This window comes from Penaeus chinensis, chromosome 29 (assembly GCF_019202785.1).
Source record: "Penaeus chinensis breed Huanghai No. 1 chromosome 29, ASM1920278v2, whole genome shotgun sequence".
Classification (NCBI taxonomy): Eukaryota; Metazoa; Arthropoda; class Malacostraca; order Decapoda; family Penaeidae; genus Penaeus; species Penaeus chinensis.
This window is the reverse complement of record NC_061847.1, coordinates 1972312-1984811: the sequence shown is the minus strand read 5'-3', so window position 1 is coordinate 1984811 and position 12500 is coordinate 1972312. Positions and strand designations below refer to the sequence as shown.

General features: G+C 38.3%; 1 protein-coding gene across 2 annotated transcripts in view; it reads right to left on the bottom strand.

Moving 5' to 3' along the window:
• Positions 1-12500, bottom strand: part of LOC125040792 (probable serine--tRNA ligase, cytoplasmic) — a 12602-nt gene that overhangs the window by 65 nt on the left and 37 nt on the right. Inside the window, exons 1-13 of one of the 2 annotated variants that reach the window (XM_047635519.1) lie at positions 12294-12500; positions 10133-10203; positions 7894-8166; positions 5836-5946; positions 5412-5543; positions 4892-5006; positions 4525-4703; positions 4200-4327; positions 3443-3533; positions 2839-3028; positions 2440-2537; positions 1093-1222; positions 1-322 (exon numbers count right to left, since the gene is read on the bottom strand). The exon at positions 1-322 is cut by the window's left edge and continues 65 nt beyond it; the exon at positions 12294-12500 is cut by the window's right edge and continues 37 nt beyond it. In XM_047635519.1, coding sequence (XP_047491475.1) covers positions 222-322; positions 1093-1222; positions 2440-2537; positions 2839-3028; positions 3443-3533; positions 4200-4327; positions 4525-4703; positions 4892-5006; positions 5412-5543; positions 5836-5946; positions 7894-8166; positions 10133-10203; positions 12294-12426 — 1752 coding nt within the window. In that variant the 5' untranslated portion in view covers positions 12427-12500 and the 3' untranslated portion in view covers positions 1-221. The remainder of the gene's footprint in view (positions 323-1092; positions 1223-2439; positions 2538-2838; positions 3029-3442; positions 3534-4199; positions 4328-4524; positions 4704-4891; positions 5007-5411; positions 5544-5835; positions 5947-7893; positions 8167-10132; positions 10204-12293) is intronic. The other variant, XM_047635520.1, reaches the window with a different exon arrangement.

Genomic DNA, 12500 nt, shown 5'->3' with positions numbered 1-12500 from the left:
ACATCCTCACCACTATACTAAATCATCCATAAATATAAATTAAAAAATAGGATTTATGTTGTGATTAAATGAAGCTTACCCTTTTGAGATTACTTTTTTTTAATCATCTAATAAATAAAGCTGGAGAAAAATTTAATTTATCAATAGAATTCTTTACATCAATGAAGTGTCCATTAAGGTAAGCGTTGTTTTATTTGTGTTCTTCCCGTCTCCGTTTAATATCACTCTTCTTGCTTGTTCTTCCCCCCCCCCTTCTTTTTCTTCTTTGCTGCTTCCTCGTCAATTGGTGCTGGATACTTGAAGGGAATGAATTCTTTGTAGGCTGTGGAAGTAGAAGGAAATCTATTAGTAAATCTTATCATCTCAGAGTTTAACTTACATTTACTCTCAAAATACACACCTATTCTTAAAAATATAAGTAACATTTACCTTTGCCCTAATATACATGCTTTCCATCTTAATTCATTGACATATGGGTTTGGTTGCCAAAGAGTCAATGACTAGTCCTATCTACTTTTTGAATAACTTTTCATCAAAACTACAAGGAATAAGAAAATTAGGGGAGGTCAGTTAGGCCTACTAACTGACTCCTTAATGACTAAGCACTTCTGGAACAATCCGTGTTAACAAAATTCACGAAAGAAATCTACAGTGGACAGTACATGTACCTGACACCAATTGGTTAAAATTCCAATACACTTTTTTTTTCACTAATCTCAAAATGAAAGGCAAGTGTTTCTGGAACAATCACATTCAGCATCGCTTTATTCATATTTTTGAATGCGTGCTTAATTTTTCATCTTTCTACATTTTGTAGGTATTCATGACATCTGTATTTATCCAACTTAAGATTTAAATCTATGAGTACAACAATCATTTAAAAATTAATATAATAAATATGAAAAAGTAATGATGTACAACAAACTACAACCATTCACAAACCAAAACAATTATGTAAATACACAAACAGGATATCCTTTTGACTAAGTACATAAATCTGATATGGCTCACAGAGAGGAGGCATCCATCTTAGCCAATTTAGTTAAAGTAAATAAATAAAGGAGACATTAAAAACTAGTTACACTTCCTCACCTTCTGGCATATACTGCCTAATGGCATCTGGGACAACAATGCCATCCTCAGTCTGGTAGTTCTCTAACAAGGCACAAATCACTCTCGTGGTTGCACACATGGTGGCGTTCAGCATGTGCACATACTCAACCTTTTGGGAGGGGTGGAAATGGTGAGAAAACTGATGAGCTTTTGGATTAATTGAAAGATTGTAAAAGAATATTATTAGATTAAGTAAATGAAATTTGAAAAGTGACAGGTTGGCAGGTATAAAAATTCAAAAGAGAGGTCTTAACCCAATGGCGACGGGTCACGGCTATCGCCGTCATAACAATACGCACGATGTGCGGCGTGCGGCTGTCCGCAGCGGCGCCGCGCCAAAATGCCCTGAGGCAATGATTCGGCTTGATGGACCGATATCACGCGCTCGGAGTCGGCGCGCTGCCGCCGTTCGCCAGAGCGTAGAGTTTTTTTTAATTTGCTATACCCGGCGCCATTGGGTTAATAGAGAAGCCTTCTGTTATATTCTAAGTTCATGCGTAAATCCAACCAAGATCATGGAAATGACCTATCACTGGAATGGGAAGGACTTCACATTTCACTCATATCGCAGAGAGCTGACATACAAGGTAGTAAAAGCAGAGATTCTACAGGGAATTTTTATTCCTTCCTAAAGTAAAAAGGAAAGGACTGTAAAACATGAAAGAAAAAAGTATCTTGATAAATAAATTTTAAGAACATGAGCTTTTGGATTAATTGAAAGATTGTAAAAGAATATTATTAGATTAAGTAAATGAAATTTGAAAAGTGACAGGTTGGCAGGTATAAAAATTCAAAAGAGAGGTCTTAACCCAATGGCGACGGGTCACGGCTATCGCCGTCATAACAATACGCACGATGTGCGGCGTGCGGCTGTCCGCAGCGGCGCCGCGCCAAAATGCCCTGAGGCAATGATTCGGCTTGATGGACCGATATCACGCGCTCGGAGTCGGCGCGCTGCCGCCGTTCGCCAGAGCGTAGAGTTTTTTTTAATTTGCTATACCCGGCGCCATTGGGTTAATAGAGAAGCCTTCTGTTATATTCTAAGTTCATGCGTAAATCCAACCAAGATCATGGAAATGACCTATCACTGGAATGGGAAGGACTTCACATTTCACTCATATCGCAGAGAGCTGACATACAAGGTAGTAAAAGCAGAGATTCTACAGGGAATTTTTATTCCTTCCTAAAGTAAAAAGGAAAGGACTGTAAAACATGAAAGAAAAAAGTATCTTGATAAATAAATTTTAAGAACATAATAAAATTACAACTCTAATTCCCTAAAACAAAATCCTATCTTTTATCAGTTAATTTTTGCGAGGCACTTACCGCAGTGTTCATCTTCTTGGTTGCTCCATAACGGACCTTTAGTCTCCTTGACTGGTAGTCGAGGCAATTTGAGCAAGACACCAGCTCCCTGTAGGCAGCTACGGAAAGAAATCAAAAGCAATGAGGCAGAGCAAATGGGCATGGAAAATCACATCAAATTCACATTAAGAAAGAGTAGACGAAAAGAGAAGATTGGGAAAAATATATAAAATGCAATAAATGAAATACATAAAGAAGTTATTCATGAATATTTAATGTAATAATTCCTTATTCCATAAAAGAGAGAGCAAGAAGGGTGAAAAGAGAAGAGAAAAGAAAATAGAAAACAAAGAAAAGAAAGGAGAGAGAAAAAGCAAAAAAGCAAGAACAAAGAGAGAGAGCGAAAGAGAAAAAAATCACCTGATCCAGGGAAGTACGCCTCCAAGTCGAGCTTCTTGGCAGCTGCGTTATTGAGTTCACCAGACACAATGTTGACCACGCGATAGGGAAGTCCCAGGGCCTTGCAGAAGTCCTCTGCATTGGTGATCATCTCTTCCATCATGGCCCATGAAGCTCCATCATGGGGTGATGTCAGGCAGAACTGCTCTACCTGAGGGGAACAAATGCAGGAATGTTGGTGTCATGCTCAAATTATTCTTGTGCAAGGTCTAGACTTTGCTGTTTTAATACCACAGACACAGTCTTTCTAGATTAGTAAGTTATCTCCTATTAGGACATACACAGTGCAAGCACACACACATTCACTCATTCTCACAGACACACACTTAGCATACTAGTAATACTAATAATCATAATGGTAATAATAATAGTAGTAGTAATAATAATAATATTAACAATAATAATTATCGTCATCTTCATTAACATCATGTACCATAAAAAAATATAAATAAATAGCAACCCCTCCCACACACAAATATCAAAATAAACACACATTTATACCAAACACACTTCCTTATCATACTCAAATTTGCAAGTGAAAAACTGCCCCTCACTTCTCCCTCACCTTCTGGAACTGGTGCACCCTGAAGATGCCTCTGGTGTCTCTCCCGTGCGAGCCTACCTCTTGACGGAAGCAGTAAGACAAACCCGAGTACCTGCAGGGAGACAATGTTGATGTTAATGAATGAATTCTCTGAATAAATTCATTTACTGAATTTTTATTATTATTCATTAATTAGAGGAGACAGTCTGGCTTGCTTTGCGTTGAATGCCAATAGCGCAGCAGAAACTGAAGTAATATTTAACAAGCTGCTAGAATCTTGATTTCAACAAAAGAAAGAAAACAAATAAAATGAAACATACAGGAAAAATAACCAAGACCAGGAAAAAAATACAAGAAAGAGATAAGGAGGAGAGAGAGGGGAGGAGTGGGAGGGAGGGAGGGAGGGAAGGAGGGAGGGGGAGGGAGAGAGAGGAGAGAGAGAGAGAGAGGAGGAGGAGAGAGAGAAGAGAGAGAGAGAGAGAGAGAGGGAGAGAGAGAGAGAGAGAGAGAGAGGAGAGAGAGAGGAGAGAGAGAGAGAGAGAGAGAGAGAGAGAGAGAGAGAGAGAGAGGAGAGAGAGGAAGAGAGAGAGAGTAGAGGAGAGAGGGAGAGAGAAAGAGAGTAGAGAGAGAGAGAAAGAGAGGTAGAGAGAGAGGGAGAGGGAGAGGGAGAGGGAGGGGAGAGGGAGGGGAGGGGGGAGGGGGGAGGGGGAGAGGGGAGAGGGGGAGAGGGGGAGAGGGGGAGAGGGAAGAGGAGAGAGAGAGAGAGAGAGAGACTTACTTGATAGGCAGCTGATCAACAGGGATCCACTCATCACGATGGAAGGCTGCAATAGGCTGCTCTGATGTGGCAATGAGGTATTTCTCATCCACCAGATCTGATCCAGGAACATCACCCTTCCCTAGGACCTTTTTCACAGGGGTGGAGACAAGAGACATTAGCCAAGGAAGAATAAAATTGCAAATAATAACGATAACGACACACGATAATCAGAGACATATTTTCTCATTTCAACCCTTTAGCAGTGACCAATCAACCAAACACCAACCACTGGCCCAACCACTACCACCCCATACCGCAACCAACGGCAACCCAAATCGCACACCTTGTAGAGCTCCTCGTCGAACTGCGAGAGCTGCGCCACCTCTTGCATGACCTCCTTGCGCATGAAGAAAGGTGTCACCAAGGGAGTGTAGCCCTTCTTGTTGAGGAAGCTCAGGGACAGCTCCACGACCGCACGCTCGAGGAACACGGCTGGGCCCATGAGGTAGTAGCCACGGGCACCTGTACAAAGATTTAATATTATCATTATAATAACTATTTGTGGTATCTCTTTATTAGTACTAGTCGTTGTTGATAAAATTATAAGACAGAATGTATAGAAAAAGATATAAGGAAGAAGGGAAAGGGAGAGAGAGGGAGAGAGCTGCATGTGTATAATATTCAACCTCTAAGAAAACACTAAGACTGACCTGAGGTCACAGCTCCACGCTTGCTATCAACACCTCCAATCATGGATATCAGGTCGACATGTGAATACTTCTTTTTAGTCTCTTCGCCGAATGTTCTCACAATGGCATTGTTATCCTGGAAAGAAAGTCTTACATTGAAAAGAAGAGAATGGAGAGAAAGAATACCGAAGGAGGAGGAGGATCAAAGCAAAAGGAAAAAAAAGGAAAGGAAAGGAAAGGAAGGAAAGGAAAGAAAAGAAAAGAAAAGAAAAGGGAAAGTGAAAAGAAAAAAAAAAAAAGAAGAAAAGAACAGAAAAAGAAGAAGAGGAAAAAAAGAAAGGAAAACAAAAAGAGGGCGAGAGTAAGGAAAAAGATAATAGAATTAGATCAGCTCTCTTCTAAAGTACTAAACCTTAACATCATAAAACCTCATACCACTATTTAATTGCTCATTACTCACATACAGAGCCATTTAATCACTTGACTAAATAAGAACACAATCAAAGCTTTCACATATCCTCAAGACCGAGGCTAGTCGTACCTCATTGTCACTGACGGGCACATCGTCTGGAACAAGATTTCCGATCTCCTTCAGGATGGAGTCTCTCTCGTTCTCCGTTTTGACAAGCTCCTCGTTGTTCTGGGCCATGGCTTCGTCAACCAGCTTCCTGACCTGAGGATGCAAGGGGAAAGTTAAGAGTCTGACCATACTATGTTTCTCAGTTTAGTCTCTGACGGCACTTTGTACAGTTCTAAGTATGTGACACCAAGTTTTCTCATATTATAATGATGTCAAACTCAAATACACTCTGACAGACACACACACACACCTATACATATAAAACAGGTAAAGACAAATGCATATATACATCCAACTTACACATACCCAATGAAAAAAAAAAAAAAAAAAAAAAAAAAAATAATAATAATATACAATAACTCAGACCAAACTTCCAAACACCCACCTCCTTCAGCTGGGACACTGTGAGTGGTCGTAAGAGGTCCATGGTGAGCTCTGTTAACTTCGTCTTGATTTCATCCGGTACATTGGTCTCTGTTCCTTCAGCTTCCTTTGCCTGGAAGTTACGGTAAAAGAAATTAATTGATGGATACATTTGTAAATAAAATCCTTAGGGAAACCATAGAATCCTTTTTGATTATTCTTGACTGTAGATAAACTACAACAATCAACTACTTATTTCAATATGTTATCTGATAAGAACTTGAGCAAATGGTATTCCATATTCTGAATACAGAAACAACAGAGCATAATCTATTCCTGGCCTTTATTCTTCTCTCCATTCAAGAGCTCAAGACATATTATCATGAACATAACCCACTGGTATTGAGCAATTACATTATTCACAATAATTGTGTTTTTACGAAGTCTATTTACACGTAGATGGCTCCAAAGTGCTCAGTCACCAAGGAGTCAATAAGTAGGCCCTATATCTCACCCAATTTCCCCATTCCTTAAATATTGTGATCTTTTTTTTTAAGGCAATAATAGCATTATTATAATTATCACAATTGGTTGTATAAGCATTGAGTTATGACAATACATATAACCAAAAATCTAAAAAGCTCCAAAAATCAAGAAATGGATAAACAGGTATGATAGGAAAGACTAGTAAATGTCTTCTCAGTGATGAAGCTCTTCTGAAGCCCACTATGCAAATATCAATAAGCGAAAATAATCCCAGCAGCCATGGAATGTATGTATATGCTACTACAGGATCAATGGGTTAAAGGTACAACTCTGAGCACTTTGCTTGCTCATTAGACAAGCGTTTCCTAAGAATAAAACAAATATGACATGCATTCAATATTCAAGATAAAACATAAATCAATACAAACGCATACAAATCCCCACCCCCCTCTAAATATATACATTTAAAATCTGCAATCCAAAAAATAAATTAAATTTACACCCCCCCACACACACACACACAGAAATTTACAAACATTAATTCCACTAAAAACCATGGAGACTAAATAAGCAACTCAGAATACTTTGCTTATATGTCAAGACCTTTATTCAACATCAGAATGACAAATAACATGGATCAAATCCTTTTCAAACAGAGAACAAGAGAATCCTGCAAGGTAACCGAGGTAAATTGAAGCGTTTAAATGCAACACACACCTCTCTCTTATACTACCCGTAAGCAAGTCAGGATAATGTGCTTTGTCCTGAAAGTATGCATCTATCTATGTACCTCTCTAACTTTGTCTAGTCTTACATTATTCACTCTCAACTACAATGGAGTTTAATTTTCTAATGAACCTGTGTGTTTGCATCATGCCTTTATTCACTGAATCCTGGATGATTGGAGTGTATAATTCTATTTATCTGTAAGGTGACTTTCCTCTTGCAGACATCCTAACTGTCCAGTTACTTAACAGGTTTGACTGGTACATTTATAACAGACACTGACTGGTACATTCACAACAGACACCAAAAACTCTGATGTATCTGTCAAGGGTGTTTCTGGGACATAAATCTGATAGTTATCTGTACCACAGATGAAAAAATCTGTTATCACCATTAAAATATAGAGTTCTCTCTAATGAATGCATCAAATTCTATAAAATTAGAAGGTTTCATTTGAAGATCCATGTCCTTTGTCTTTGCATTATCAGTAAAAGTAAACAATAAAAACAAAAACAAACATAAAAAAAATATATTATGCAAACAAAATAAAGTGTACAAAAATATCACATACAGTATACAAATTCAGTTTTGTCTGTCATTTATCAAGAACAAGAAAGAAGAAAAAAATATTCAAGTGGAACCAAGGCTATGATAATAAAACAATCACCACTATTTAGGAAAAAAAGGAAGTATACAGAAGGTTAAAAAAATCTATCAGTGCATAAAACAGCAACATTCCAAGCATGGAAAAAATCACAGAGCACACCCAAACAACTTCAAAAGTGCATGATGCCCCTCCTCCTCTACCATGCTCCCCATCTTCACTACTTTCCCTGACCCTGCAGCCCCCCCACCCCCCCTCCCTTACCAGTGGCGCTCTGAACTGTAGCCCCTGGGGGTCGGGCAAATCCTTAAGTTCCTGAGGGGTGAATGAGCGCATGTGTGCAACCCAACGTGAGACGGCAGGGTGTATGTTGGTATCAGGGGGCCCCGGGAGGCGTGCCAAGACCTTGGCATCAGTCTGGCAGGGTTGGTGGCCCAGCACGTAGCTGTATTCTGTCAGGTGCCGCTCCAGCGCATCTACATCCGGTGGCAGGGGCTCTGGTTCGGCTGGCTCCTGTGCCTCTTTTCCCCGGGCAGCCTGGGATGAGACAGGGGCCACCCTCAGCAGGTGCACTTCATGGAGGGGTTTCGTGGTTGGGTTAAGGGGTATGGGGAGGAGGGGAGGGTAAGGTGGGGGTTGGAGGACCACGGGAAGTGCACTGATGCCTTCAGTCTCATAAGTGTTTGCTTCTAATTATTGTGTGGATTTGGAGTACTATCAAAATTTCAATAAAATGAAAATCAGTTTCAATGTTTAGAAGAGAGACAGAGAGAGAGAGAGAGAGAGAGAGAGAGAGAGAGAGAGAATCAGTATGAATTCTCTACTTTCTGCTAATAATTTGGCAGTTCCACAAAATTATTATACTTATTCAGAGTAACGATTGAAGATATGAAAAAAGTTGAAAATCTTAAAAGATCCTAAATCTTTATAAAATTTGTTTTTCTTTTCCTGTGATAAAAATATACACTAGGTTCTCTGTAAGCCATATATAGCAGCAACAACTGATTCCAATGTCAGTATGATACCAACAATAAGAGTCATATCAGAGGTAACAATTATAATAATAATAAAGCTAATAGTAATAGTCATAATATCTATAATTCTAACTGCAACTGTAAGTGCACCAGTAACAGAAATGGCATTAATAATAGTAACAGTAACAATAATCACTTCAATCATAATAATAATCACAACAATAATAGTAATTAAAAAGATCAAAATGAAAGTGAAAAGAATAATAATGATTCTAATACAAAGTAGAAAAAAAATAAATTCCTAGCAACTTTCTGCAATGAAAAGAACCTTTCATTTTTTCCCCACTACAACAGTTTGTCCATCTACCATGTACCAATCTACCAAGAGCTAAAAGAAAACAAAAGTTAACATGGTTTCCTTCTGACTGAAGAAGAACCTCCCTTTATTCACGCACCAATACTAGTGTTTTTACATGCACCAAACTTCAATCAAAACAACACAACAGATTTCAGAACCAGTTTTCCAATTTCCCAGGTGCTCTAAATATAAAAAGTTACTGAAACTATTATGATACATCTTACAAAGGTATTATATGTAAATAAGAATGATTTACATATAATGAGAAAATACAAATTAAATTAAAAAACAAAGCTCAAAGATATAAAACATGTAAAGATATATAAAACCATCACTAAAAATAATACAAAATTAATATGAAATAAATAATTAAATATATATAATTTCTTAACCCCTTGCCGACGGGTAGGACAGGTAGACACATGCTATGCCCACTGTTAGTACTTGTTTGATTGTTTTAAAACACAGATGGCTATACTTGTACTAAGTCACCAATGAGCCAGTTACGAGTACTGCCTGTCTCGCCTGCTTACCCCTTTTTTTTGATTTGCAAAATATTTTAAGTTATCTTATTTTGCTGTTACTAATATTAAAAAACATTATAATAATTATATTGTTAACAATAAAAATAACACCATCCATATTCATAGCACTAGTAAAACATACGTTTTTCCTGCCAGTTCAAATCAGGTACAGTCACAAGGTCTACTAATTGACTCCTTTGTGGCTAAGCACTAGCAGAGCCATCTATGGGCAGACATTTCACAACAAATATATAGAAAATAGGCACAGCATTTTCCCCATTTTTTGTTCATTTTCCCCGGCGGCATTGGGTTAAAAAAAAAAAAAAATGAAAAAAAAAAAACATAAAACAAAACCTTTTCCCAAGCACACACCAGGCACAGCATTTTCCCCATTTTTTGTTCATTTTCCCCGGCGGCATTGGGTTAAAAAAAAAAAAAAAAAATGAAAAAAAAAAAAACATAAAACAAAACCTTTTCCCAAGCACACACCAGACCTCAAAACTTATAACTGAACATATAAAAATACATAGCACACTGTAAAAATAATGCCTCACAATATTACAAACTTATCACACTACCCAACAATCTTTGCCTACAGGACACTGGACTCAAAGTTCAACTGTAAGAGTGGTAACTAAATGACGCACCTTCTTTTTTTCTCCGACGGTTTTTGAGATGACGTTCACCATCCTGTTCAGGACATCCCCATTGTGTCGAGCTGGAAAAGGGGAGAAAAGTTTATTGCTAAGTCTAGATACTCATACATAATATAATACACTATCTAACACGAGGTATTTACATAGCATGGATAAATATATATAAGGGATGGAAGGCCTATGGGGAAAGGTAAAACAAAGCTCCATCGTATATAATCTGGTGAAACAGAACCACGATGTCTACTGACTCCTTGGTGGCTAAGCACTTGTGGAGACATTTTATAAAACAATACTATAATGAACACTACAATTTCAAGGCAGCACTGGTTTAATCTGTGATTTATATTAAGAAACTTTATTTGTATTAGCTGTAGTGATACTGTATCCACCAACTGTCTTGGACTGTCTGGCCAGGAAGGGCCCCCAGGCTAGGAAATTAGGTTGGGTTTATGATTATGATGTACTGTATAATGACCATAGAGGTCCAGGGGCAAGGCCCCCTGGTTAGAGATTATATGGTCAGAGTGCACTGTGTAAATACTACAGGGGTCCAGAGGGTTTGAGCCACCTGGCTAGAGCGTTAGGTTGGGTGTATGGTAAGGACATATTGTATGAAGACCACAGGGTCTAGGGGCTGAGCCCCCTAGCTGGGGTGATAGGTGTGGTATATAGTTAGGAAATATCAACTATGGGGTCCAGGGGAGCAAAGCCCTGACTAGGGGGCTTTTGATGGTATGAATCAATTTAGATTTTACCTGAAAGACTGATTGGATGCCTGTAGAGTTTATGGTATCGTAATGCTATGTCTACTGACTAGTTTTCAGGAAGTTCATGTCAAATGGGCGCAGTGTGGAATTCTCAAACTGTGCTGTAAGCAGACTACTGAATCAGTCACTATATCATTTAACCCCTTTACTGATAGGTGAAGAAAAGAAAGAAAAGAAGAAAAGAAAGAAAAGAAGAAAAGAAAAGAAAAGAAAAGAAAAGAAAAGAAAAGAAAAGAAAAGAAAAGAAAAGAAAAGAAAAGAAAAGAAAAGAAAAGAAAAGAAAAGAAAAGAAAAGAGAAAAGAAAAGAAAAGAAAAGAGAAAAGAGAAAAGAAAAAGAGAAAAGAGAAAAGAGAAAAAAAAAGAAAAGAAAAGAAAAGAAAAGAAAAGAAAAGAAAAGAAAAGAAAAAAGAAAAAGAAAAGAAAAAAGAAAAGAAAAAAGAAAAAAGAAAAAAGATAGAAAAAAGAAAAAAGAAAAAAAGAAAAAATGCTCTATGGAGATTAATGGCAACGAGCCGACTTTGAGTGCGGGAGTTTGGTACATCAAGCTGAACCCCTGGCTTGTAGCACTTTGGCACGTCGTTGAGGCGTACAGCCACACTCCACAGATCGAGCGGTTTCTTAATGAAAGAGGTTGAGCCCTCTGTGTTCCCCCTCCTGAGGGACTGCCAACCCCAGCCCAGGTAAACAAAGAATCCTCTGTGTATTCAGGGGAGGAAAGAGCATTGGACAGACTAAGCATTGGGTGCTCCCATACGTTAGTCATGCGCGCTACCCTGCCATGGGTAAGGCGCAAATTCAAATTGTGCACGCGACTGTAACTCTAAGAAAAAAATTAAATAGACATTGCATTACAATACTGTAAATATAGGCACTTCGTACAGGTATATACTCTGTCATATATCCTAGACCATAAAAAAATTATAACAACTGAGTTTATAACACAAAAAGCTTGAGCGGGTTACAGTTTATGTTTGAGCTTTACTATAATGTTACAAACCACTCACTTTGAGCATATCAATTGTAGGCCATAAAAGCCTTCCATAATTTCCAACAGAACACAAGGCTGACAACTTCACAACTATATTTGGATGGTAGACTACATATGCAGTCACTGATATCAGAAGCAATAGTATCAGTGGCACTAAGCTCTTGTAAACACTAGAGCTGCTTTTGTTAACGTATCTCTAATGACATCATTCACACAGAGGTTTAAAATTACTACCAGATGTTCACTTTGAAAATGGTCTCCTAACTTACTAAATCAATCATTTCTCTCGCGGCAATTGACTCGACACCAAAACCACCAAGGAACTATGAGAGATTCACTCCAAATATCATTCATGATCCTTTAAAGAAGAGTAATAATAAATGGGAAAAGTCTCACCCGCTCTCCATTTCGTGTCCAATTCAATGACAGTATCAACGACCTTCACATCCTTAAACCGCTTTTTCTGGGACTCCCTCACGAGGTTGGGATTGCCGCCCTGGTCTTCCCGGAATAAGACAATGTCCAACATCTTTCCGCGCTCTTCTTCTCTCTCTCCTTCCTTCTCCTTTATCCACGTTTCTCCTTGAATCTGTTTCACTCACA